The sequence below is a fragment of the Dermacentor variabilis genome, chromosome 5, assembly GCF_050947875.1.
Source record: "Dermacentor variabilis isolate Ectoservices chromosome 5, ASM5094787v1, whole genome shotgun sequence".
NCBI lineage: Eukaryota > Metazoa > Arthropoda > Arachnida > Ixodida > Ixodidae > Dermacentor > Dermacentor variabilis.
Genome location: NC_134572.1, coordinates 28,402,912 through 28,426,003, shown reverse-complemented (window position 1 = coordinate 28,426,003; position 23,092 = coordinate 28,402,912). Strand labels below are relative to the sequence as shown.

Below are 23,092 nucleotides of genomic sequence, written 5' to 3'. Positions count from 1 at the left end.
AGAAAACGCAGGTATAGAATACATGTCACATGTATATGCAAGTCGCATGCTGCATAAGCTTTCATAGCATACGAGAAAAGCCACAGAGAAACTTCAAAATTCAGAGAAAAATAAAGGATAGAACATTTCGCAGACGCATTTCTGCACTGCCTACCTACAAGTTACTGCGCAATTACTCATGGTTGCTCACAGTCAATTAAGTGGAAAAATTCACACCTTCAGGTTAGACGTCCTTTCATTCAGTATAGCTTTCTCACGCCCATGTCTTCATAGCAATGAAGTCACTGTAGGTCATCAAAGAGTTTCCAGTCTCCTCAGGAATTTCTTTGCTATAGGAGCGTAAGAGCCTGCGACTATTTTCGGATTCAGTTTCGGCTTTCGAATGGGCTGTAGTTATATTTTTCAAATAACGAACAAAATAGTGCACATCCCCTCTTCCTCAATTTGAAATAATAGGGAGCGGCCTCTGCAATTCGATGCTTGCGGCATCACTTAATTGTCTTGCGCCACCAGGTTGTTTCAGTTTCTGATGAGCATTGCTTGTGGCATAACTGGCTTTATTTTTTTCGCGATGTATACCTGCATTCTCTTGCTTTAGCTTTTTGTAGCGTCAATTTTTTTATGATACTTCTACGACAGGCACTGGGGTGGTGTTTTCGCAAGGGGCGTCGTAGCCATATGAAATAATAATAGTTTTTCATGCCTTGTGTTGGCACATGTTTGAGGACTAGGAACTGTACTGTTCGCTTTCCTTTCCCTACAGGTTGTCGATGTCGACACGAGGGAGCCTCTCCCAACTGGAAAATCTGGTGAAATTTGTGTCAGAATTCCCAGTGTCATGATGGGCTACTTGAACAAACCGGAAGCAACGAAGCAGGTCCTCGACTCTGAAGGATGGCTTTCGACCGGTAAGTGACTTTTCTATTGATGTCACAAATTTGATACTTCAAGAAAAGCTATCGGTTCTGAAACCGTTCATCAGCGCACCAGTAGCAAGAAAGAAAATAATAAAAATGATGTGGTTAATACAATACTTCTTGCAGCTCACGAAGATTTGTTTTATGTACAAGGTTTACGACGGTTCACTTGCGCCGGTAAGCCAGGAGTCACCGACAGCCAGCGTCTTGGCCAGACGCCACTTTGTGACTGACAATATTCTGCGCTGAACAGTGACGCTGAATAGTGATACACCGTTCAGCGCCACTGAACTGTTTCTCTCTCTCTTCAATTTGTTTCCCACCTTTCTTCTAATAAATTTCCTTTGTCATCCCTTTCTGGAACCTAGTTCACATTGCTGGCGTTAGACGTGATGCAAAAGAAGCTTAGCACAGTTTTTTTTTTTTTATTGCGATAAGGCTTGCCCTTAAGGCATAATTCTTGGACTGTATATGTGTATTATATGTGTGCTGTGAGGCCTGTGTTGTGTATGAATTGGAGCATTGTTTTGTGGAATCTGTTGTCATGTATCCAGCGGTCATAGCTGGTTGTCACACTGTAGCGGAGGCCGGCTTCCAGTAGGAGACGCGAGCGTTCCGATTGTAAACCCGTACATGTCCATATTAGGTGGTATGCATCTGATTCCACCACAGGAACGGAGCAGTATGGACACGTAGCACCCAGTGGTAAATGCGACCAGTTCCACCTTGAGACAACAGCCGGTGTAAGGGCCACCCCGGCCCGAAGCCTCCTAAGCACAACTTCCTCCGCCCTAGTAAGGTGAAGGGGGAGGGAGCAGACACACGGTGGGATAAGAGCGCGTGTGTCCTGCCGGAGAACATTTTTACGGGCTCGCAGCGAGTTACGGGGTTGGGGTGGGAGGGGAATAGGTGGAGGATCAGGATTAGGAGGGCAGTGTGCCTGCTGGTCAGCAGCAATGTTGTGAGGGTTCGCTGAATGGCCTTGAATCCAGTGTACCTTGACGCAAGTAGATGTCTTACTATTCATAGTGTGTATTGTCTCGCAGATTTCCATCGCCTTATCAACCTTCTTGAGTTCCTGGATAGCCGCTAAAGAATCGGTGAAGATATCTAGTTGCTTGATGGTAGGCAGCTTAGATGTCGCATCTTGCACAGCGTCGTGGATGGCTTGAAGTTCCATTACTAGAGCGCTGGCTTCTGTAGATAAATAGCGCTGGTGGCCGCTGATGAAATTATGCGTAGTACTCAGGAATGATGTCCTTCCGCCGTCTGGGAGAATGGCAGCCACAGTTGTGCATTTCTATGTTGCATCGCTTAAGTAGCGTATCACTGTATATATAGAGCCCTCGAATTAATAAGTCCCAAGAACATTCTTCTTTCGCAAGGCATATTTGCTACGTGAATAAAACGTCGAAAAGTTAGGGGTTTATTTGAAGGCGCAGACGAAGATACATTATTGAATTTCAGGCCAATATCGATAATGTCTGTATTTTTTAAGGGCAGAGAAAAAATAATCAATGAGAGAACGAATACATTTTGCGGAAAGTGCAACGTAATATCTAAATCACAATTTGATCTCAAGAAGGGCTTGTCGACTGAGTCGGTGCTTTTAACACAGAAGGAAATAATTCTACAGGTTATAGAAGACAGGTTACTAATTCTTCAGGCTTTCGTAGGCTTCTCTAAGACGTTTGGTCGCATCGACCACGCTACACTATTAAAAAAACTGGATCATTATATTTCAGGAGTGTTTTCCTCGACTTAATTGACACGTACCTCAAATCTCGATGCCAGAAAATTGTCAAAAATAACGAAACGTCTGACATCTCGTCAGCAACGTTTGGCGTACCACAAGGAATCATCGTTGGACCTTTGTTATTTATTATTTACATCAATGACATTGTAACAATATATGAATAGACTAACTTTATCATGTATGCAGATGACGCTACCTTGAAGATTGCATATCATGATAGCAAAAGACAGATAGATAATGCTAACCATGTTCTAGCCAAGTTAAACGAGTGGAGTACCGCAAATTTCCTTATCATAAACAACACTAAAACAAAGGCCGTACTTTCCCGGCCGGAAAGTCAGTTGGTAGACATTGAAGGGCATTTTAAAATTAATGCACTGTCAGTGACATTGTGAAGTCAGTAAAAAGCATCGGTGTTCTTTTTGAGGATTACTTGAGACGGACAGAACATGTAGATACGGTTGTTAAAAAATTCCCGCGTGCGTTGTTGCAGTGCTTAAGAAACTAGGTTTCTTTTTACACCGACAAAGGTAAACTGAAAATTTACCATTCTCTTTTTCTGTCGCATTTTCTAGCCTGGGTAAATGCAACAGAAACCAATATCAGGAAACTATGTCTGTTACAAAGTAAAAAAATAAGCAGTTCGTGCTTATTTCCGATCATGCTTACGATGCTCTTTTCCATAGCCTTGGTGTCCCCGCCATTCACACCCTATACACCGACACGCTAGTTAAGCGATACAACATAGAAATGAAAAACTGTATTAAATTTCTTCAGCAGCTGTCAAAGCTAACACTAAACTATCATAAATATGATACAATACACTCTGAAAGATGGCATGTTCCGCATACACGAACTAACTATGGACACCAGCTGTTATGTGCTACCAACGGTTCTGAACTCATTTAAACAGTAATGTTTTTTTTATTTCTTATGTCATTTTTTATGTGGCATTCTTTGCACATTTAAATTTATGCTCAATTTGCTCATCTTGTGTAGGTCTGCGGTGTTACTGTAATCTGACTTGAAGCAAGAGATCTCGTTTTGTGTACTACAGTTTGTTTTTTTCATGCTGCACAGCTGTTAAGAATTTTCGCTTTTGTATTCATCGTCTCTGGGCCTATCGATAGTTCTTTCTTTTGCATATTTGAGTAGCACTGCCAAATTGTTTTAAGTTGTTGTAGGTGTGTCTTTTATGCGAATATGCACATCTGTTGCAGAGAGCACAGGCCCGGCGAAGTTTATATTTTTTGGGCTTTTTGTCCGTGCCCCTGACATCGTGAATACAACGTCGAGGAAATTGTTGATTGATTGATTGATTGATTGATTGATTGATTTATGATCGTGCAGGTGACTGCGGCTACTACGACGAGGAGGGCTGCGTGTACTACGTCGACCGGCTTAAGGACATGATCAAGTTCCGCGGCACTCACGTGCCATCTGTTGAGCTGGAGCAGCTGATCGGCTCGATGGCCGAAGTGAGGGAGGTGGCTGTGGTGGGAACGCCCTCTTTTGAGTACCAGGATGCCACGACAGCTTTCGTCGTGCCCGAGCCACCCGCCACCGGCAGCATTGATCTCGCCCTAAAGATCAAAGACCACGTGGCTGGTGAGTCTCAATGTTGGTGGCGTGCCACAATGCCACAGATGATTTTAAGCATGGCCTTTGTGGCCGTCGGTGCCTCTCTGACTCCGTGCCTAAACAGTTTCGTGCTAAGATTACCAGACGAAAATAATGCGCTACAATTCTTTTACCACCGTGGGGATCAGTTGGCAGTATATATTAATTTCTACTACGATTCGGCACCACTTTGTGAAGAAAGCGCGTTGCTGCTTCTTTCTTAATTGCTGTTTGAAGATTATCTGTGTTGTCCGATTGCCTCGTAATGTGCGTGGATTTAACGCGGAGTAAAATGTGGTACTAGTGTCTTCGGAACCGCGACTTCGTCCTTGAAGGTCTAAACTTGATTTTGAAAAAAGTCACCAAATTGATAGTTTTTGAATAGGCAGCATGGCTCAAAATCTCGTGAGAGCTCTGCGGGGAGTGAGGTGACCCAAATAGCTAGTTTTAGAAACGGCACACTCAAGCGGCTTAGTGCTCCTTAAAACCCGAAATTACCTTTTCAACTCCATAATAGGGCGAGTTATAAATAGGGCACGCAAAGTTATCAAACTTTATTGGGTGTGCGTACTAATGAACGCAAGGAGAGTACGAGATAACCTGCGTTTGCGTTACGTGTGCTCTCACGTACATTAAAAGCAGTTCGGTTATGCTATTTCTAAAGCCTTCCAAGACCCACGCACATTGTTGTGCTCTTCGCACGCGTGTAACGAGTGCCTCGCACTGAGCTCCACGTGTGTAAATGATACTTCGTGACTATGCAACGACTGCAATCGCGGCGTGCAAGCTCTCTGATTTATGGCATTTGTGACGCCGCCTTTTATGACGTCCCATAGATAAATGCGGCGTTTCCTGCAGAAAAGTAATAAATAGGGGCATGTTTTGTAAGAACTCTGGGGGTCGCTGGCCTGACACATGTCCAAGAGGAGCTTTTAAAAAGTACGCATCGACCTGAAAGCAGAGCACGAAGTTAAGGCGGTAATTCTCGCGTGCTCTGAGAGCTTCGTGCTGCTTTCAGTAAATGTGTATACAGTTTGCTCCCTGTGGGACCACTAGGTTTGTTCGAATTATCCGAAAGGTCAAATTAACAGACGGTGCATGAGGGGCGCTGGTGGGGTCGAATCAACCGAAGCGGCGTGCTTTCGCATTCGAAGTTGAAGCCTGATATCTGTACCGACAGAACCAGGGTTAGTCATAATATTTTGATATTTAGCACAAAATAAAACTGGCAAAAAATGCACTGACGATTACGATACTTCCTAATGCGAAATTTGAGCGCAACTGTCTACGTGTTTTCATTTCGCGTTTCAATATTTTGCATAATGATTATATAGTTACGCGGTTTATATTACGAAGAGAACGCTGTGAGTAGCGTAACTGGTGCGGAGAATCTGTCTCGTGCAGCACATTGCAAATGAAGCGAAGTGTTTCGTTAATCCCAATTAGCGAAGTTCCTCGCTAATCAGGAGATTGCGAGAGGCAGCGCATGAGTGACGCGTGAGCTTAATTTACAGCAGCCGCCACAGACAGACCTCCGCTCATGCAGCGCTTTGTTTCCATACAGACGACACAGACGACGCGCGCTACTCTGGTGCCATATTGTAGCCGCGCAGCCCGTGCTGCGCGGCACTACGCTTTGCTTCTAGCACTTTTGTTCCACCAACGACGAGAGCGGCCCTTCGCCCCGGGGAAATCGTTCACCATTGTGAGCAGCGACAGCACCCAAGAGGGCGTTACATAGATCCTTACATGTAGCTGCTCGCCATCGCCCCTTGCAGGAGCAGTGATCCCCGTCACGAACGCTGGTGCCGCGGACTGACCTCAGCATCTGACGCCGCGGGCGAGCGTAGGCCTGCCCACCTCAGGCCACCCACTTTCTCCCATCCCTCCCCCCCCCCTCCTGGAAGCGCAGATGAGATGCCCACGCGGCTGCGGATGCCGTGGCCGCCGGCAACCCAGCGAATGCGCAGGCCGTCTCCCCTCCGCTCCTCCCCCGCTTTCCGTCTCATGCTTTCCCTAAAGCCTCGTCCTCCACTTTCCTCCTCGCGCTCTGTTCTTTCATCTGCTGCTGCGCGCTGCGTTCGCTTTCATCTTTCGCAGTGTTCGTCCGCTCGGTTACGGGGTATGACGCCGAGGCACACCGACCCTCAACGCAGGAATGGGCGCCTAAGAGCTACGCTAAAAAAAAAAAAAAAAATGAAGAACGCAGAACGGACAGGCACAAGCCCTTAGCTCGATAGCATCGCGCTTCTGCCTGTTGTTGTTCTGTGTTTTGTCGTTTGTTTTTTTCTGCTCTAAAGATACAAGTGTTGTGGGTTGCCGACTAGCCTCAATCAACGTTTCGCTAAGTTTATAGGCAAATACAGTAGATGGGCTGTGTTGTTTCACAGCACATTGGCTGGAGGTTGCTCGAATGGAGATATAAACATTTCTCATGTTGCTTTCATCTTACATTTCCCTATGACGCTCAGGTTGTTTTGCGTATCTTAGAAAACGAAATGTTGCTAGCTCATTTATGCTAGTTAAACCTAAATTGGGGAGTTTAACGTCGCCAGAGCACCGCACGCGTAATGCGAAACATGTGGGTTTGGTTCCCACGAGCGAGAAGTTATCGTCCACTTTCATTTAACCTATTTTTGTGCATTTCAAATAAACATAAGTGGTAACTTTTCCTGTGCTTTCTCTTGCTTCATTCTCTGTCTAACTTTGTGTAACAAAATATCAAATCTCGCACCCAAACTGCACAGTGGGTTCCGAGTTACGCCATATTGGAGGGCTGTGAATGACTTTCAACCAGCAGGTGTTCTTTAAAGGGCACCAATGCACGGTACAGGAGTGTTTTTGCATTTGTTTTTGCATTCCGCCCCCATCGGAATGCCGCCGTTGCCATCGGGAATCGAACCAATGACCTCGTGCTGAGCAGCTTGACGCCATAGACATTGAACGACCTCGGCGGGTGCTTTTGTTAGTGCTGAGATTTCTCCTTCAAAGAAAATGCACTATAGAGTGCATGAAAACGAAGCAGCGCTAAATGAAACTACGCCAGGGTGAAGTTGTTTATTTGCTACGGTTTTCTTTTGCGTTTTCAGCGATAACCCCGATCCACATGCACTTGTACGGAGGCGTCGTCTTCACCGACAGCCTTCCACGAAACTATATGGGAAAAGTTCTGAAGAGAGAGCTCAGGAAAATCGCCGCTGACAAAGATACAGTCAAGTTGTGAAACGTATACGACATCGTCACGGCACGGACTGGGTCTGTTTCATCGTCGATTCGTGGTGAACTTGATGTCGATGTTCAATAAACTAGCGTGCAGCGCTATAAGCATCGGATCTGTGACAACCAGAATGGAACATGTTTTGGACTGGTTGTCGTAGCGCTCGGCAGTGTCTCTTTGCGAAGTGAACGCCATGCGTGGCTTGAATTTTTCGCAAAGTCGCATTTTCTCTTTAGCAGTTCTTTTACCGCTTTCGTTGTCCTGGCTCTTTTTAGGTATGATCTTACGCGTTACAACATAGATGGCCGGTAAATTTCGTATAGACCGCATTACCTTCTTATCAACTTTCTTTTCGACTATATATAAGGTTTGTTGACGGTCTATCTAGGAAATCCTTTAACAAATCTGTTACATTTGGTCTACTTTTCGAGGTCGATACACTGGCGAACGAACTTTATTCATAAAGCCTAAGGACATTATTTGACAAAATGTGTGAAGCCAGAAGTACACATACTGTTTATAGACAGTCTCAAGTTTACGGGTGAAATGTGTATAGGCTATCGAAAAAAAAAAAACACCACTTCTGGGATTTTTGGCTAGGATCGAAACAAAATTTTCTTAGCGTTGTGTCGTGTAGGAGAACATCCTCTGGACTCATTCTAGATTTAAGCACGTGTCGTGTTTCCTTCGCAGAGTTTGTAATTCTTAGGCAGCTATTGACTGTAGGGAGTGTAGGGAGTAGCCAAGGCAGTCCTTGGCTACTCCCTACACCGCAAAGACCATGAGTCGCTCGACACATTGCTCCAGCTATATCCTCAATTTCTCAGTAGTCGCCATCACCACAGGTCGCTACACTGCGTGAGCGGATATCAGAACCAGAAGAATGAGAATCCCTGCATGCTTGACTGAATATTCCTATCCAAAATTTCCATAGAAACAAACATTTTCTTGGAACAACCGTCGTGATAGTAAAAAAAAAAAAAAGGAAACCTGCCATACATTGCTGACCGTGGCTGTTGCCGTTGCTGTCATGCCGGATAGCTGAAGGTTAGGTACAGAAAAATGGTCTTCAGTCCACGCTGTGGAGGTGGTTGGACATTGAAGGTGTAAGCGACAACTAGAACGTTTACCCATGGCGACGTGGATTGAAGTTATTCACGTTGCGATAGTCACACGAAGTTTGCCAAAATATTGCCCTAAAACGTTTCGACGGCCCGCGAGTTGGCTTGCGCCGCTACTTTGTGCTCTGACGAAGAGCGGACCCGTGAGAACAGAAATTCCCCGCGTGCTCGTATGCTTAGATTTAGTTGCACGCTAAAGAACCACAGGCGGTGAGAATTATTCCGCAGTCCTCCCAATACGAGGTGCCTCAGTCAGGCTTGAGTTTTGGCGCTTAAAGCTGCTGAATTGGGGTAATTGTTTAGTCGATATTCAAGTCAGTCAGTAGCAAAGGCATGTGTACATGCTAAGAATCCCTTTGAGGACACCCTCGCCTTCGAGGTATTCATCCCAAAAGCCTACACCGAATACATTTGGTTAACACAAGAAGCTTTTCTAAAAAAATTCTACACTTTCCGCATTTCACCACAACCTTGCCTCCGGACGGATATTTCGAAACTGCGATGCAATTCTGTATCAGTTTTAACTTCAAAATCATAAGGAATTTTTGCTGTATTGCACAATTAGCGCGTTTGTACACGAATATTTACGCTATTCATGAAATACATTACAGCTTATTTACGGAAATCTGAAAAGTGTCGATAAATGCAGATGTGTAGTGTTCACCGAGTTGTTCAGCTTGAATTTAACGCGAGGTACCGTTTAGTTGTTTCTGCTGAGTCCTGATAACGTATTTCGAAAGCAAGCCTCAAGCCATAACATGGAAATTGTAATGCTGCGCAGTTTACTTAAGAGAATGCGCTCGTCTAAAGCGTCAAATGCTTTCTGCAGATAGAGGAATACCACTGCTACTATTTGGTATTGTTTAGTTTCAAATTAATTATCTGCATCATCCCATCAGGTTTTCATGTGCACAACAGTCAGGTGATTGTTAGCTGTTTACTATATAGGCGATATCTTTCGGTAATAACAGGCACCCATTTAGCCTCAAATTGTCTGTCTGCTCTCTTGGAGCAAAAACACAGGCGACCATCTCCGTCATTCGTTTGGCCAGCTGCTAAAGTCACACATACGTCCAAACAGTTTGACGTCGAAATGAGATTTTTCAGTACAGCGAAGGTTGACAGACATCATTTGCCACCGCCTGCGTGTGCGGCTGAGGTATACGCAACCGCCGAACGTAAATGTTTCCGTCGAGCAGAGGCAAATAATCGAAAAAAAGAGAGTATTACAAATGGGGCCCACATTTGTGGTATAGAAAATTCACTTTGCTACAGCTGCATGTAGGTATCTTTATACACGCCCGCAGAATTCTCTACGTTTCAATAAAAAGCTTTCTTTGTCTCTCTGTCTCTCTTCTAGTGGGGGGGGGGGGGGAGGTGATTTTGTCGTGGTTGGCAGGACTAGTACGTGGGAAAGGGGTGATGCGTCTGCCCTCTCTTCAAGTAGAGTTCGGGCAATATGTCGTTGGCACTGCCAGAGACACTCGGTTACACCGCTCCCGAAGAACACGGTAAATTTGCAGCCGCATCGGGAGCACAGCTTCAGTGTCAGCCCTTGTCTCACCTCGCGACCGTCCTAGATGCACCGCTGCAGATTGCGCGCATGTATGCGTAACGTCCGCGCCAAGCGTTGTCCGTAGCTGAAAGGTGAGCTTTGCATGTACAACAACAGCCACAGCAGCTTGATTAAGTTGATTAAGGCTCGTTTCCGCTTAAACCATTTACAGTGATAACTATCATGTCGTCGTCATCGGCGGCCGTTGTAACACGTTTCACAGATTCTTCCGAAATTTTTTTTTGCAGCATGGAACAGCAAGAACATTGCACAGGGCTGAACGTAAGTTAGTACGGATATAGTAATGTCAAGTCCTAGTGAGGCTGAAGAACCAGCCAATGTACCCACGTCAGTATACAGCGGCTGCTGCTGAATCCCAGCAGTTCAGCAGTGTGCGTTCACGTACAATGTTACGCGTTGCAATTGAGAGGGTTGTTCACTATGCTGGCCTTTATTCAGTGCATCTAAGTTACAGCGCATCAGCAGTGTAAATGCAAGCGTCAATAAGCAGGCGAGGTCGGCCTACGTTAAACTATCGCTGAACGTCGCACTGTATGTTTGTTTACAGCATATTACTGTCCCGGAAGGTCGCTGCGTCTAAGCGTAAGCAAAGTTCTCCGGCGCGCCAGACGAATGAGTCGGAAACAACGCCTCCAAAGGGGCGTACATGTTGACGGTGCAGCACATAGCATGGATTGCGACGACCCCGCCTTCTCATCCGTTGACTTCGGACACAACGGAGACACGGAGTCAACTTTGTGTGTAGGCTTCAGGTACGCGGGAGGTTGGGGCGCGGGGGAGTGAGCGTGGATGCACCCAGAACGCGTTGTCGTAAATCTCTAAGGCTATAGAGCTGTCGTGTGGGCGTGCGCCCATATGGAGGCACCCAGACCGCGGCGTCGTAAATCTCTAAGGTCATAGAATTGGCTAGTACTCTTCTGGAAGCTCGGCTTCGTTGAGCTCGTAAGCCGCAAGCGTAAGATGTCAATTAAGCCGTTATTAATGCAGCTTATTTTCGCTCACTACTCAATGATCAATCGGCCAGCTCGCTTTTCCAACGCGTTCGCTTGTTTTTTTTATTTCTGGCCCTCTGGACTACACGAGTAAGCTGGGAAATACGTACCTTTGGTGAGCGAAAAACGTACTGTCATCTATCGTCCCTTGTGAACACATGCCATTTCGGTCAGGAGGCAGAAACAGTATGCCTTCCCGGATCTCATGCGCTGTAATTTTTTTATTATGACTTTGCGAAAGTCCGCGCTGTTGCAACCGCCTTTTTATACGACATTGGGAAACAGAAACGCCAAATGATTACAATTTTGCTGTGTGAATCAAGCGCGTCCTGCGCGATTAAGATATCGGGTGGACGCTGGTAGTCTTACAAGTGGCACCAGCCTGGCTTGATGGTGAGAAAATATTAGGAAAAGAGGAAATATGGCTGTCCTATTTTCACGAAGTTTAATTTCTTTGAAATTACCGTTTATTTTTGGTGACGTTCCGCACGTCTGTAGTTCATTGTCAGACATGGTCTACGCACGGTATTCACAGCTTTGCTTGTCAGTCCGGTACCCTTTATGCACAAATGTTTTTCTTATCTCAACGCATTGCGCATAGTACTTGTGAGAGAGACCATACAGTAAGTCGTGCAAGTCGCGCGATAATATGGTCATATATTGTTTTACAAACAGAAATAAAAGAAGTGCTGACGTTTTTAGCAGAGAGGAATAAGAGGACGAAGTAGAAGAAGAAAGGCAACTTTAGCATACGAGGTGAGTGTCGTTCGGTCCCTTCTCGCTGCTTTACTACTATTATTTTCTCCATCAGAGATGGCGTGCTCACGTCGGTGTTCTTACTTTAACTTCCGGCACTTCTCAGCATGGCGGGGGGACAAATGTTTTAAGGCACTATTATTCAAACATCTGTTAGCAGTGCTGCCACTGGGGCAGTTCTTAGCTTGGAAAGGCCTAAAGCAGGTCACTTGCGGCCTTTTCAAAGCATTTCGAACGATTCGCTTTAACTTTGTTGGCAACAGTGGGCCCAACGAAATCGCTACGCTCATGGGAAGCCTGCGGTCAGCTATATACAATCCGGATTGGGTGGGGAAGTGAAATGCTGTGAGAGGCGCTAGCGCGTGAAGCACTAAATGTCCTGGAGAGAGGAATGTATAGTATTGAACATCCTATGTTTATTACACTTGCAACGTGTGCCCTAACAAGTCTGTAGTGAACGACGCGTTGCTGTAATAAATTTGTAGTTTTCTGTCTGTAAGCCTGCTATGAGGAAATAGCGGGGTGTTGACGTTCAAGCTGCTGTAAACATTTCTCTGGTTCCTTTTCATGGTGTATGCACTGGTGCACAGTGGATAAGCAGCAAGCCTAACGTTTCTAATCTATTTCTAGCACACGCGTGCTACGTCTAGGCATGCTGTCTTCCTCGTCGGTGCTTGATTGGTCGGACTGTTCCTGGCATCTTCCACCTCATCTCTTCAGTTGGCTGATGTGGGCGTGGTCGAGTAGACCCGTTTCTTTCCGTTCATCTCGGTCACTCTGTAGGTGTCCACTGGGAGTATTTCAATCACAGTCAGTGGACCTGGGAACTTATGGGTTTTTGTTGGGGCGCCGGTGTGCTCTGGAACGCAGCGCATGACCACTATATCTCCAATACTCAGCTTGTGTGCTTTGAAGTGATGCTTGTCGAAGTACTGCTTCGACTTTTCTTGCTGGCTCACTGTTCCCTTTTGAGCCATCTCTTCAAGTTGCTCCGGACATACCCACTCGTTATTCTCCGTGTTTAGCCATCTGAGGACACCATCCTGCATCATTGGTATCCATGCAGAAGCCTGAAAGGACTAGTGCCTGTTGATGCATTGTATGCATTGTTTAGGTAGCTGTATAACTCCTCGATGTTCTGATCCCAGTCCTTGTGGGTCGAGTCCTTGATTGTAGCCATAATACACGGTACCATAGTTCGATTCACACGCTCTACCTATCCGTTAGCCCTTAGATGGTGAGCAGAGTTTGGTGTGTAAGCCACACCATTTTCCTGTCAGAAGGCTTCGAAGCCGTGAGACGTGAAACAGGAACCACGGTCTGAGATGATGCGCTCCGGTAGTCCGAGCTTGGTTATAAAACTCTGCATGCACCGTAGTACATTTCTCGCTGAGGTGTCGCGCACGGGGTAGAGACGTACAAACTTAGATTGTCCACCAACACCAGGATTCACTGGTTTTTCTTGGAACTTCTCACAAACGAACCAACATGGTCCACGTGTACAACTTGAAATGCTCCCTTCTCAGGTGGTATCGGGTGCAGAAGTCCAGGTTTCTTCCCTCCTGGAATCTTTGTGAGCAGACACTCGAAACACCTACGGATGTGCTGGTCCACGTAGCGCTTCCCCTCCCCCCCCATCCGAGGAAACCAACAAGTTTCCTTCATTTTCGTCACTGTCCGGTCTGTGCTAAAATGGCCCTTTAAGTCGTGGAACTTCACAAACAGTGTTTTACGCATGCTATTAGGCATCACGGAAAGAAGTCGCCCGTCTTCTTCCACGTAAAACAGCCTTCCATCCTTCAGTCGTAAGTTTTTTACGTTGACACTTTCTTCCTTGGTCCTTTCCTTGATTGGCTTCTCGAGAATTCATGCGAGGTTAGCCAAGTCCGCATCAGATAGCTGGATGATCACAACTTGGTCATCTAAACTCAAGGCAAGGCACACTTCGATCCTTGTCTCGACAACCTCATCGAGCGTTTCCTGCGGCGCCCTAATGGGTTCCTGACTCAAATAGTCCACGTGTGCCATTTTCTCATCTGCTCGGTGCTTCACCTCCAAGTCATACTCTTGAAGTAAGTCGAAGCACCTTGCTATCTGTGGTTTAAGAGTCTTATGCGCATTCAGATACACAATTGCTTGGCAATCTGTTACCATTACCAGCGTGAACGGAATGCCTAGGAGGAATAGACGAAGTCTTTCCATACTCCAGACTATTGGCATCTGCTCCAGCTTTCCCGCATGGTAATTCTTCTCAGCCTCAGTGGTGCGTTTACTGACACAAAACACCAAGTGCCAGCGCCCTGACTCATCTTGTTGAAGGATCATTCCCGCAAGTCCACGTTTGCTTGCGTCCGTGTGGAGTTCTGTAGGAGCCGAAGGGTCATACAACATCAGAACTGAAGGCTCTGTCAGTTCTCCTCGGAGCTGGTCGAAAGCTTCCTCTTGCTCCACTCCCCATATAAACTTTGAGTCTTTCTGGGTCAGATAAGTAAGTGGTTCTGCCTTCACAGCATAGTGGGGAATGAACCGTCTGAAAATCCTGTCAGGCCCAGAAATCTCTTGACACTGTGAACATCAGTTGGCGTGCTAGCATCCAATATAGCTTGTTGCTTCACTTCACCTGGCTGCAGGTAGCCTTTCGCAATCTTGAAACCTAAGTAGTCGAGTTCTTCACTTCCAAACACACACTTGGATAGCTTAAGGGTTAGACCAGCAGCTCGCAGATCATCCAGTACTTGAGCTGAACGAGCAAGTCTTCCCAGTCCTTGGCTGGAACCAGCAAGTCGTCCATGTAACACAACACTACAGTGTTGCGCAGAGATCCGAGGACCTTGTTCATTAGACGTTGAAATACAGCAGGACCGTTTCTCAACCCGACACACCATACGTTCAAACTGCCTGGTCTCATCAGGCGTGATGAATGAAGTTTTGGCCTTTGATTCCTCACTCAGTGGAAGTTGAAAGTATCCGTTTGCACAGTCCAACACACATTACATTCGTGTTCTGGACAGTCGTTGCAGCTGGTCATCAATGTTTGGCAAGGTAATATCTTCTGGCACCGTCCGGCTATTTAGCCGCCGATAATCTACGACGACGATTTTCTCAATTTTTCTTTTTCACGAGTAGCACTGGACTAGCGTATGGTGAGGATGTTTCGGTTACAATGCCAATCGCCTTCAACTTATTGACAATTTCTTGGATTGCTTCTCTTTCCTCTGCATTAGTCGCGTACGGTTTGCAGCTGGCTGGAGTGCTTCCGGAATACTCTGTGATAGTCATCTCCAGTTGGTTACAACACCCCAACTCTGTCAAATTCAGTGCAAAGCAGTATTCCCTGTATTCATTAAGCATCTTCAGCAGTGCATCCACTTGTTTTTCTATGACGTCCTTCCCGACATTCAGCATGCTACGATCAATGGGCTTCGGCTGAGGCACAGGTTTCACGGGGGTTAACACTTCGCTCCCTGAAAGCAGTTCAGCGTGAGCCAACAAATTTCCCTTGATCAGCTGTTGGTCTTTATCCTTGTCGTTTAACATGGATATCTCAACCCTTCCTTGTTCGATGCGGAGTAGCATTCCCTCACCAGGCCACTAGGTAAGATCAGATTTTTTTCACTCTTACCGGTCTCCACCGTCACCCAACACACAGTTCTTTTGGGCAGCACAATGGTTTCCTTGACACGAAGTGGTTCCTTGGAAGGCTTCATCTCGGCAAGGTCGATGTTACAAAATGGAAGATCATCTCGGTTGCCAATCCTGAGTTCATCTCCCATGCGTAGGTATGCAACGTGGTCTTGTTCCGTCCAGGTTCTACCAACCAGCATGTCCACGGGCAAGGCATTGTTGTTGACGACAATCACCTTGACCTTGCGGCATACCACGTCATTGATTTAGATGTCCACCTCCGAGGTCCCGATAGACCGAAATGTAGATGTGCCGGTGTTCCCAAACCCATACAAGTCTTGGGCCCTGCACACAACTTGTAGGCTGCACGCAATATACAGTCTGAACTAACCGGGTTAATCATCATCGAGAGCTGGAGAGTTCCATTGATGGTCGCACTTTTCAGAAACTTTGATGGACCACTGTCACTTGTTGGATTCCCATTCACCACGAAGTTAACAACAGGATTTGTTTCTCGACAGTCTCTCGCTATGTGCCCATACCTTCCGCAACTGTAGCATTTTCGCTCCGCTTGATCACGCTTGGGTGGCCCTGGCGTTTTCTTCGGTGGTCCCCACCGCTTGTTTGGTCTGTGACACATGCATTTGTGATCACTTGCTCAGGTGGACGCGCGACAGTCCAAGATGTTGAAGTCGGAGGCTTGGCCCGAGGTGTCGTTGCACCTGGAACACCACCTTGTGGCTGGGCCCCTGGTGACTTCTGCATTCTAGCTTCGCTTATTCGCTCCAGTCTTCGCAAGTCTGCCAGCAATTCATCCTCGTCCTTGTGTTCCTTCGCCGTCATGCGTCTCGAAACCGCAGCCCCACAAAAACTCGCTCCTTGGTATCTTGCATACCGAGGCTCAATCCCTTGCATAACAAGGTCATTTCGAGGAAGTATGCCGTGATGGACTCTCCCCTCATCTGAACTCTTTCCTGCATTTGCTTCCACTTTTCGGTCGTGCTTGTCTGGCCCAAAAATGCCTTTTTGAAGGCAATCTTGAAGTCCTCAGACGTAGTGAGGTCATCGACATGGGCCTGAAGCCAAAATCGAGCAGGTCCCTTCATGTGAAGCCTGGCGTTTTCTAGTATGAACCTGTCCGGCCAGCCGTGCAGGACCGCCATGGAATCGATACTCTTCATCCACGCCCAGCTTCGTGGGATGAGCCCTCGCTGTCGAAATCCTGGATAGCTTTATTCATGTCCGGCATTACGTGGAACGTTTCAGGTTTCCTCTCGAGGAGCTCCAGTAACCGCCAGTTTTGCTCTAGCAGAGCGTGTATCATTTGGTGTTCGTGAGTTTTGCCGCCGTCTACCATCTTCGGGGTTGTCTAGGCGTCTCCCTAGGCGTACACACAGTTTTTTGCCTCCAGCTGAGCGTTTAGGCTTACGACGTCACACAGAGCGTCTGCACACACGTTTCTGAGGCGTCACGAAGACTCACGTTTTCGATGTCGGCACCTCACGAAAACGGTACCGTTGCGTCTCGTAGATGTCACACAGAGCGTACGCACGCACGTTTTCAAGGCAACACAAAGATCCCTTTTACGGTCAGTACCTCACGATGACGGCACCAACGCAACGTCCGTTGAAAAGTCAGCACGCATCACCGTCGACGCAATCCCACGACATTGGCTTCGAGGATCGCTTCACCACGAAGATTTTGGTGTATTCCACTTCTGAGATGTTAGGAATTTCTTCGCAGACACACAGATTTTAAAGAAGGGCGCTTTTTAATAGATAAATAAAAGAAGAAAAAAAGAGTTGAAGACAGCGTGACGACTGCCTTCCCACGCCGCCGCCATCTCTCTCTCTCTCTCTCCTATGTTGCCAGCCTTCGCTTCCGATTCCGCTGACACTATTTAGACGTGTTGGTGTTCCCAGTACAGGGGACGTGGCGGGTCGCGGACAATGACAACAGAAAGAAACAAATGGTACACAGACGGCGCTAACTCGCCTCAATTCTGTTGTGAAGACTTGTGAGCGTTTTTATGCAGACAAGGTAAGTACTGCGCATGCCTCAGGAGAGAATACTCTATAGATGCGTGTTTCCTCAGAAATTCAAATTCTCTAGCTGACAGCGTGATTGATATGCCACGCTGATGCATATGTCCGCTAATCAGCAATATTTTGAGCTCGTGTAATCAATTGCGTCAATTCATTCCTGCTTCTTGCGATTACTGTGCAAATATGGAACAGGGCCCCGAATTCACAGTACTTGCAATGTAGGCTAGTCGCCCTCCTGTATTTCGTTTTTTTTTTTACTGTTATACTCGCGGACAACTTTCTGTGGCTATGAAGGGAGAGCTACGGATTCAAAGCGCGCACAAGTGAGTGCGCTTCTGAAAAAGAGTCCCGAGTTTTAATCACCTTAGTTTAGGGTCGGTAAGACAAAACATAAACACATTATTAGCAACAGTTAAATAAGGCAGAACACACTAGTGAGTGTAAATGTTTACTTATTTTGTGGCTTTTCCCTTCCGCGTCTAGGGAAACGCGAAACCGTCGCACGTGGAAGCTGCGTTGATTCAGCGTCTGTTCCGAGCAACTAAAAACATTGTTAACGCTGCCAGACTACTTACTGCACATGCGCTGTAACACATGTGCAGCAGCCACGCGCCCGTAGCTTTCCTTTCATAGCCACAAAAAGTTTTCACGAGTATAGCATGCTCGAAGTGACTTTATTGCTAATAGAAGGCCCCACTATTTAGAGAAAAAATGCGCCTGTGTGGCATCATTTGTGCTGTCAGCTAAAGAATTTGCATGTGCAGTGCTTCCCATGCCATATATATATATATATATACACACACACACACACACACACACACATATATATATATATATATATATATATATATATATATATATATATATATATATATATATATATATATATATATATATATATATATATATATATATATATATATAAACTTCAGTGCCCTTCCACTCTGGGAAGAAGGGTGGCCAGTGAAGCTGTGTATTGTTGTGCCCGTACCACCATCCCGGAATCCGAATCTACAAGATGCAGAATTTATCCTGTGAACGCCCTTTGGACAAACCCGGGGCTGCGCCGAAAGGCACAGCGCCCTAAACTCTCCCTTGACAAGTCAAGATGCTGAGCCGCCAGGCAGCGGAGTCCTGAGGAGAAGCATCGGCAAGCGACATGTCCAAACGTGCAACAAAGTGCTAGACAGGTCGGCGCCGTATTTCCTTTTCCCTGGAGGTCACCGCGCACGGCAACATTGGAGCGGGTTGCCAGCGCGGTCGCTGGTTGGACCTCTCGGGCGACCGTCGAGTGCTGGCTTTGTATTGGGCCGTTTGAGTAACAATCGTTTCTCGGGGCTTTATAAGCCCCGACGCCGCCGCCAGGAGAACCGGATCCACCGGCCCACCGGGAGCCGAGTGCCGCTCTCGAGTGGAGTGAGATGTGTCACGCGTTGGAGTCTCGCCGGATGCCGCCGTGCGGGAACAGTCGCCTTTGCTGTGAGCTCTCGGCCCCGGTGCCGATCCGATCTTGTCCTGTATAATGACCTGTATATAGTGTATAAAGTCCCTTTGGTTATTCTCACCGACGCCTGACTCGGAGTCTTCGCTACCAACGCTCTGTCAAGAAACGGGTGACGAGCGCTACGCGATCACCTCAGAGTCGCAACACGAGCTGGCAACGCTCTGTCACGAAACGGGTGACGAGCGCTACGGCACTACCTCAAAGTCATAATAGTATGTGGCCCCTTAATGGCGAACTGCACCTACGCCGTGGGTCGGCCCGGTGTTGCACTATCTTCAGGATCGGCCCACGTATGGGGAGATTTGTGTCGGCACAGGGGCACGATCCTGGGGGGAATTAGCCCTTAACAGCTTCGCTGTAATTCGCTGTTAAATTTGGTTTTGTCTTTGGGTTTCTTAATTATTGACGACGACGAATGCGCCAGCGAGCCAACTGTGGAAGAAGATGACGACGCTGGAGCCAATTCTGATGACAATAGTTTTAACACACGTACACGATCCTGGGGGAAGTGTCACAGAGTTTCCTACAATTTGCGCAACGAGGATGCAGCGTAGGCCGGGCCATTTAGGAAAAATTATTGTATGAAACTCTATGGTAAATACCCCTTAATAGCTTCACTGTAAAATGGTGACGAGGTTGCTCAATAAAATTGTTGCGGGTCGGCTCCGTGTGTGTATCACCTGTGTCTTTTTTTTCCATTGTCCGCAACACGCTGCATAATTTTACTAAAAGCAGGAGCGGCGTGTGCCACATCACGGCAGTCTTGAATTACAGAGCAGCCCGACTACGGTTCTTGCCGAATACAAAATCGAGTTTTGTATTGCTGCATGCGCAATAGGAAGCAACTTTCTTGCATCGTCGTTCAAGCCGGCTACCATTACCTGCGATGGTAGTATACATAATGAAAAAAAAAAAAGTGTGCGCCATGTTCTTGCAGATGCCTCTCGTGAAAGACCGCATCGTGCACTCTCCCTTCCCGGACGTCCGCATACCGGATTGCACGTTGTACAACTTCATCGCAAGGTTCCTAAAGCGACATGCGGACAAGATTGCCTTTGTGAGTGCCTTTTTGTGCTTTCTCGTATGTGTGCAAGGGTCTTGAAAATGCGCCAGCGTCTTTTATCTGAACAGCAACGAGGAAAATTTATATGCATCGTCTCGCGGATCTCCCTTTTTTTCTTAACGCCACTTATGGACGCCTTAATGGCGCTGTTGGCACGGCGCGAAGCTTAGAACCTCCTTTTTCAAACTCCATGGTCCATGGTTGCTCTCGAGACTTTAGCGCTATGATGACATTGAGAGTACCAGAACAAAAATTATGTGTATATATATATATATATATATATATATATATATATATATATATATATATATATATATATATATATATATATATATATATATATACATACACATGTATAATTTTTGTTCTGGTACTCTCAATGTCATCATAACGTTAAAGTCTCGAGAGCATATATATATATATATATATATATATATATATATATATATATATAAACCATCTGGATATGTTTGTGGTAAACACTGTCGAGTCGTCGCATCGTCTTCTGACTATTTCGGCGTGGATGTGATATGTTAATTTTTCTCCTTATCAATTTTGTCTCGTTAAATGTTCGTCAAATAATTGCCGGATATTGTTACGCAGTCGTCACCCATACATTCATTTATTTAGACACTGTGTGGAAAGCTCATACACTTCTCTTTCTATTTTCAATGAATAAAGAGCGTGGTGATTTAGAACTAAGACTTTTTGTAATCTAATGCCTTAATGTCTATTACTTTTGCAAACAACTAATTAGAAACTAAAGATCCACACTCGACCGAAGGAAATGACTAGTTATTGAATATATCTATGAACATTCCGCGACTTCGTATAACAAAAGAACCGATCTCTAGGAAAGCCAACTGGTGTACAATTTGAAGTGTACAGACGCTCCATATACTGTCTGCATTAACTTATGTAATGGCACAGTGTTATATTTTCGCTAACTCCAGTTTTCTACATTCTGAGCAATAGCCCCAATAAAGGATTAACGCTTTTTTTTTTTGCTCCTGCATCTGTTCAAGGTGGAAGGGGACGAGAGCATGAGCTACGCGTTCCTGCAGACGCGCCTGCGCCAATACGCCATGGGCTTCCACAAGCACGGCTTGAGGCGAGGTGACCGTTTCATCGTAGCCGTGGACAACACGGTGGACGCGCTGATCTCCATCCTGGCACTCATGTTCTCGGGATGCGTGGCCTGTTTCGCCAGCGGGCCCAGAACGTCGCGTACGTCTGTTACCACCTTTGGCGAAGCGGCTGCGTGTAAAAAAATCCGGACGTCGGGGCTGCAGCGTAAACCTCAGGAAAAAGGAAATTTGGAAGGTCGGCACGACCTCGAAGCAGGGCGTACATGAGCGTGCTGTGTGCGGCAGCATAAGCCGTAAAGGGGACACAGCCTTGGAATGCTCACGTCCTACGTCTCGCTCCCGCGGGTTCACTTTGCACTAGTGCCGACAGTTTGGCGTATACACTTGCGGACTCAAAGGTTGGCCTCCGTGTAATCTTGAAATCTGCAGCCGTTGTAGGCAGTTTCTTCTTAATACGCGTCGTGACTTCACACGGGACACTCGCAGTAACCAGTTGTTTATAAATAATGGTATGGTAACTAGTTTGTAGTTATACATAATGAATGGCGTTCGGTTTGTTTAATAGCGTGGCTGTGAAACAGCGTTGCATAGATTTCCGCCAGGGTAGCTTAGTAGCTTCAGCGATGTACTCCTGAGCCCGAGGAAGCGGGTGCGATCGCGGTAGCGGCGGTCACATTTAAATGGAAGCGAAAGGGAAGAACGCTGGCGTATTCTTAAATTTAGGTGCACGCTAAAGAGCCCCAGGTGGTCAAAATTATGGCGATGACCCCCTCCATGACGTGCCTCATATTGAAATCTTAGTTTTACAGCGAAGCTGTTTATGGTTAGTCTTCCGTGCATTTTGTTCTGCGTCAAGAAAATATATCATCAGCAATGGCTCATACCCCAAAGCAAGCAGAAAATACAGTAGCTCACTCCTCGTAATGCAGGGGATATATATATATATATATATATATCTATATATATATCTATATATATATATATATAATCCACGCAGATGTATATAAATAAATGTGATTGTACATTTGTTTAATATTCAGTGTCACATCTGTGCCGTATGCTAAATAGCTTCGCGGGTCATCGACCTTCACAGAGTGGAATGGCTCATAATTTTATGCACGTAACACCCCAGAATTTATTTGTTTTCTTTTTAAGTAAAGGTACTGGGTAGTCTTTAGAGTATTTGTTTGTGTCAGTTTTGCTGTACTCCTTTCTTCAAAAATTATGCAGCACTGTTTCACACCCAACGCGTTTTTGCGCATCAGCTGATGAAAACTAGCACGGGGTGCCCATACTACGTCGTCACTGTGCCGTCTTTTCTTATTACCTCGGTAGCTGTTGCTCTGACAATCACATTTCCTGCGTCACAATCAACGAAAAAAATATTCACAAGCACAACGCAGACATGACAAATATTCTCGTCTCTTGTGCTTTGGGGCCCAAAAGGAAGGCAAATAAACAATAACAAGACTCATTGTAAAATCCCAAGCAGCCAAGAAAGAAGTTCTTGTATTGGTGCAGCTTTCGGACATAAAGCAACAAAACTTATCGGGATTGTGTTTTCGAAAAATTTGATGCAATCGCATTTCATGTATTTCTAACCACTTCGACGTCGGAAGTTAATCGTTAGCGCCCTCTATCGCCTTTCTCTTCTCTGCAACAGATGAGTTCGTTTATCAGGTCAAAGACGCCGGGGCATCGTTCTGCCTCACGGACAGCGACAACTTGGCGAATATCCTCGACGAACAGCATCGGTGCCGTTTCAAGGTGCGCCGCTTATTCATGATTGTTGACCTTCTCAATCAAAAAAGTT

The 23,092-nt window shown here is 46.2% G+C and overlaps 1 protein-coding gene and 1 pseudogene across 3 annotated transcripts in view; one reads left to right on the top strand and one right to left on the bottom strand.

Annotated features, from left to right (window-relative positions):
• LOC142582385 (uncharacterized) overlaps positions 1-23,092 on the top strand; it is a 66,560-nt gene that overhangs the window by 20,280 nt on the left and 23,188 nt on the right. Inside the window, exons 1-5 of one of the 3 annotated variants that reach the window (XM_075692039.1) lie at positions 10,142-10,278; positions 10,435-10,468; positions 20,066-20,185; positions 21,217-21,418; positions 22,943-23,046. In XM_075692039.1, coding sequence (XP_075548154.1) covers positions 10,436-10,468; positions 20,066-20,185; positions 21,217-21,418; positions 22,943-23,046 — 459 coding nt within the window. In that variant the 5' untranslated portion in view covers positions 10,142-10,278; position 10,435. Of the gene's footprint in view, positions 1-763; positions 909-4,023; positions 4,282-7,382; positions 7,620-10,141; positions 10,279-10,434; positions 10,469-20,065; positions 20,186-21,216; positions 21,419-22,942; positions 23,047-23,092 lie in introns of those variants that run through there. The other 2 variants (XM_075692041.1, XM_075692040.1) reach the window with 2 other exon arrangements.
• Positions 12,571-16,936, bottom strand: LOC142582083 (uncharacterized; annotated as a pseudogene).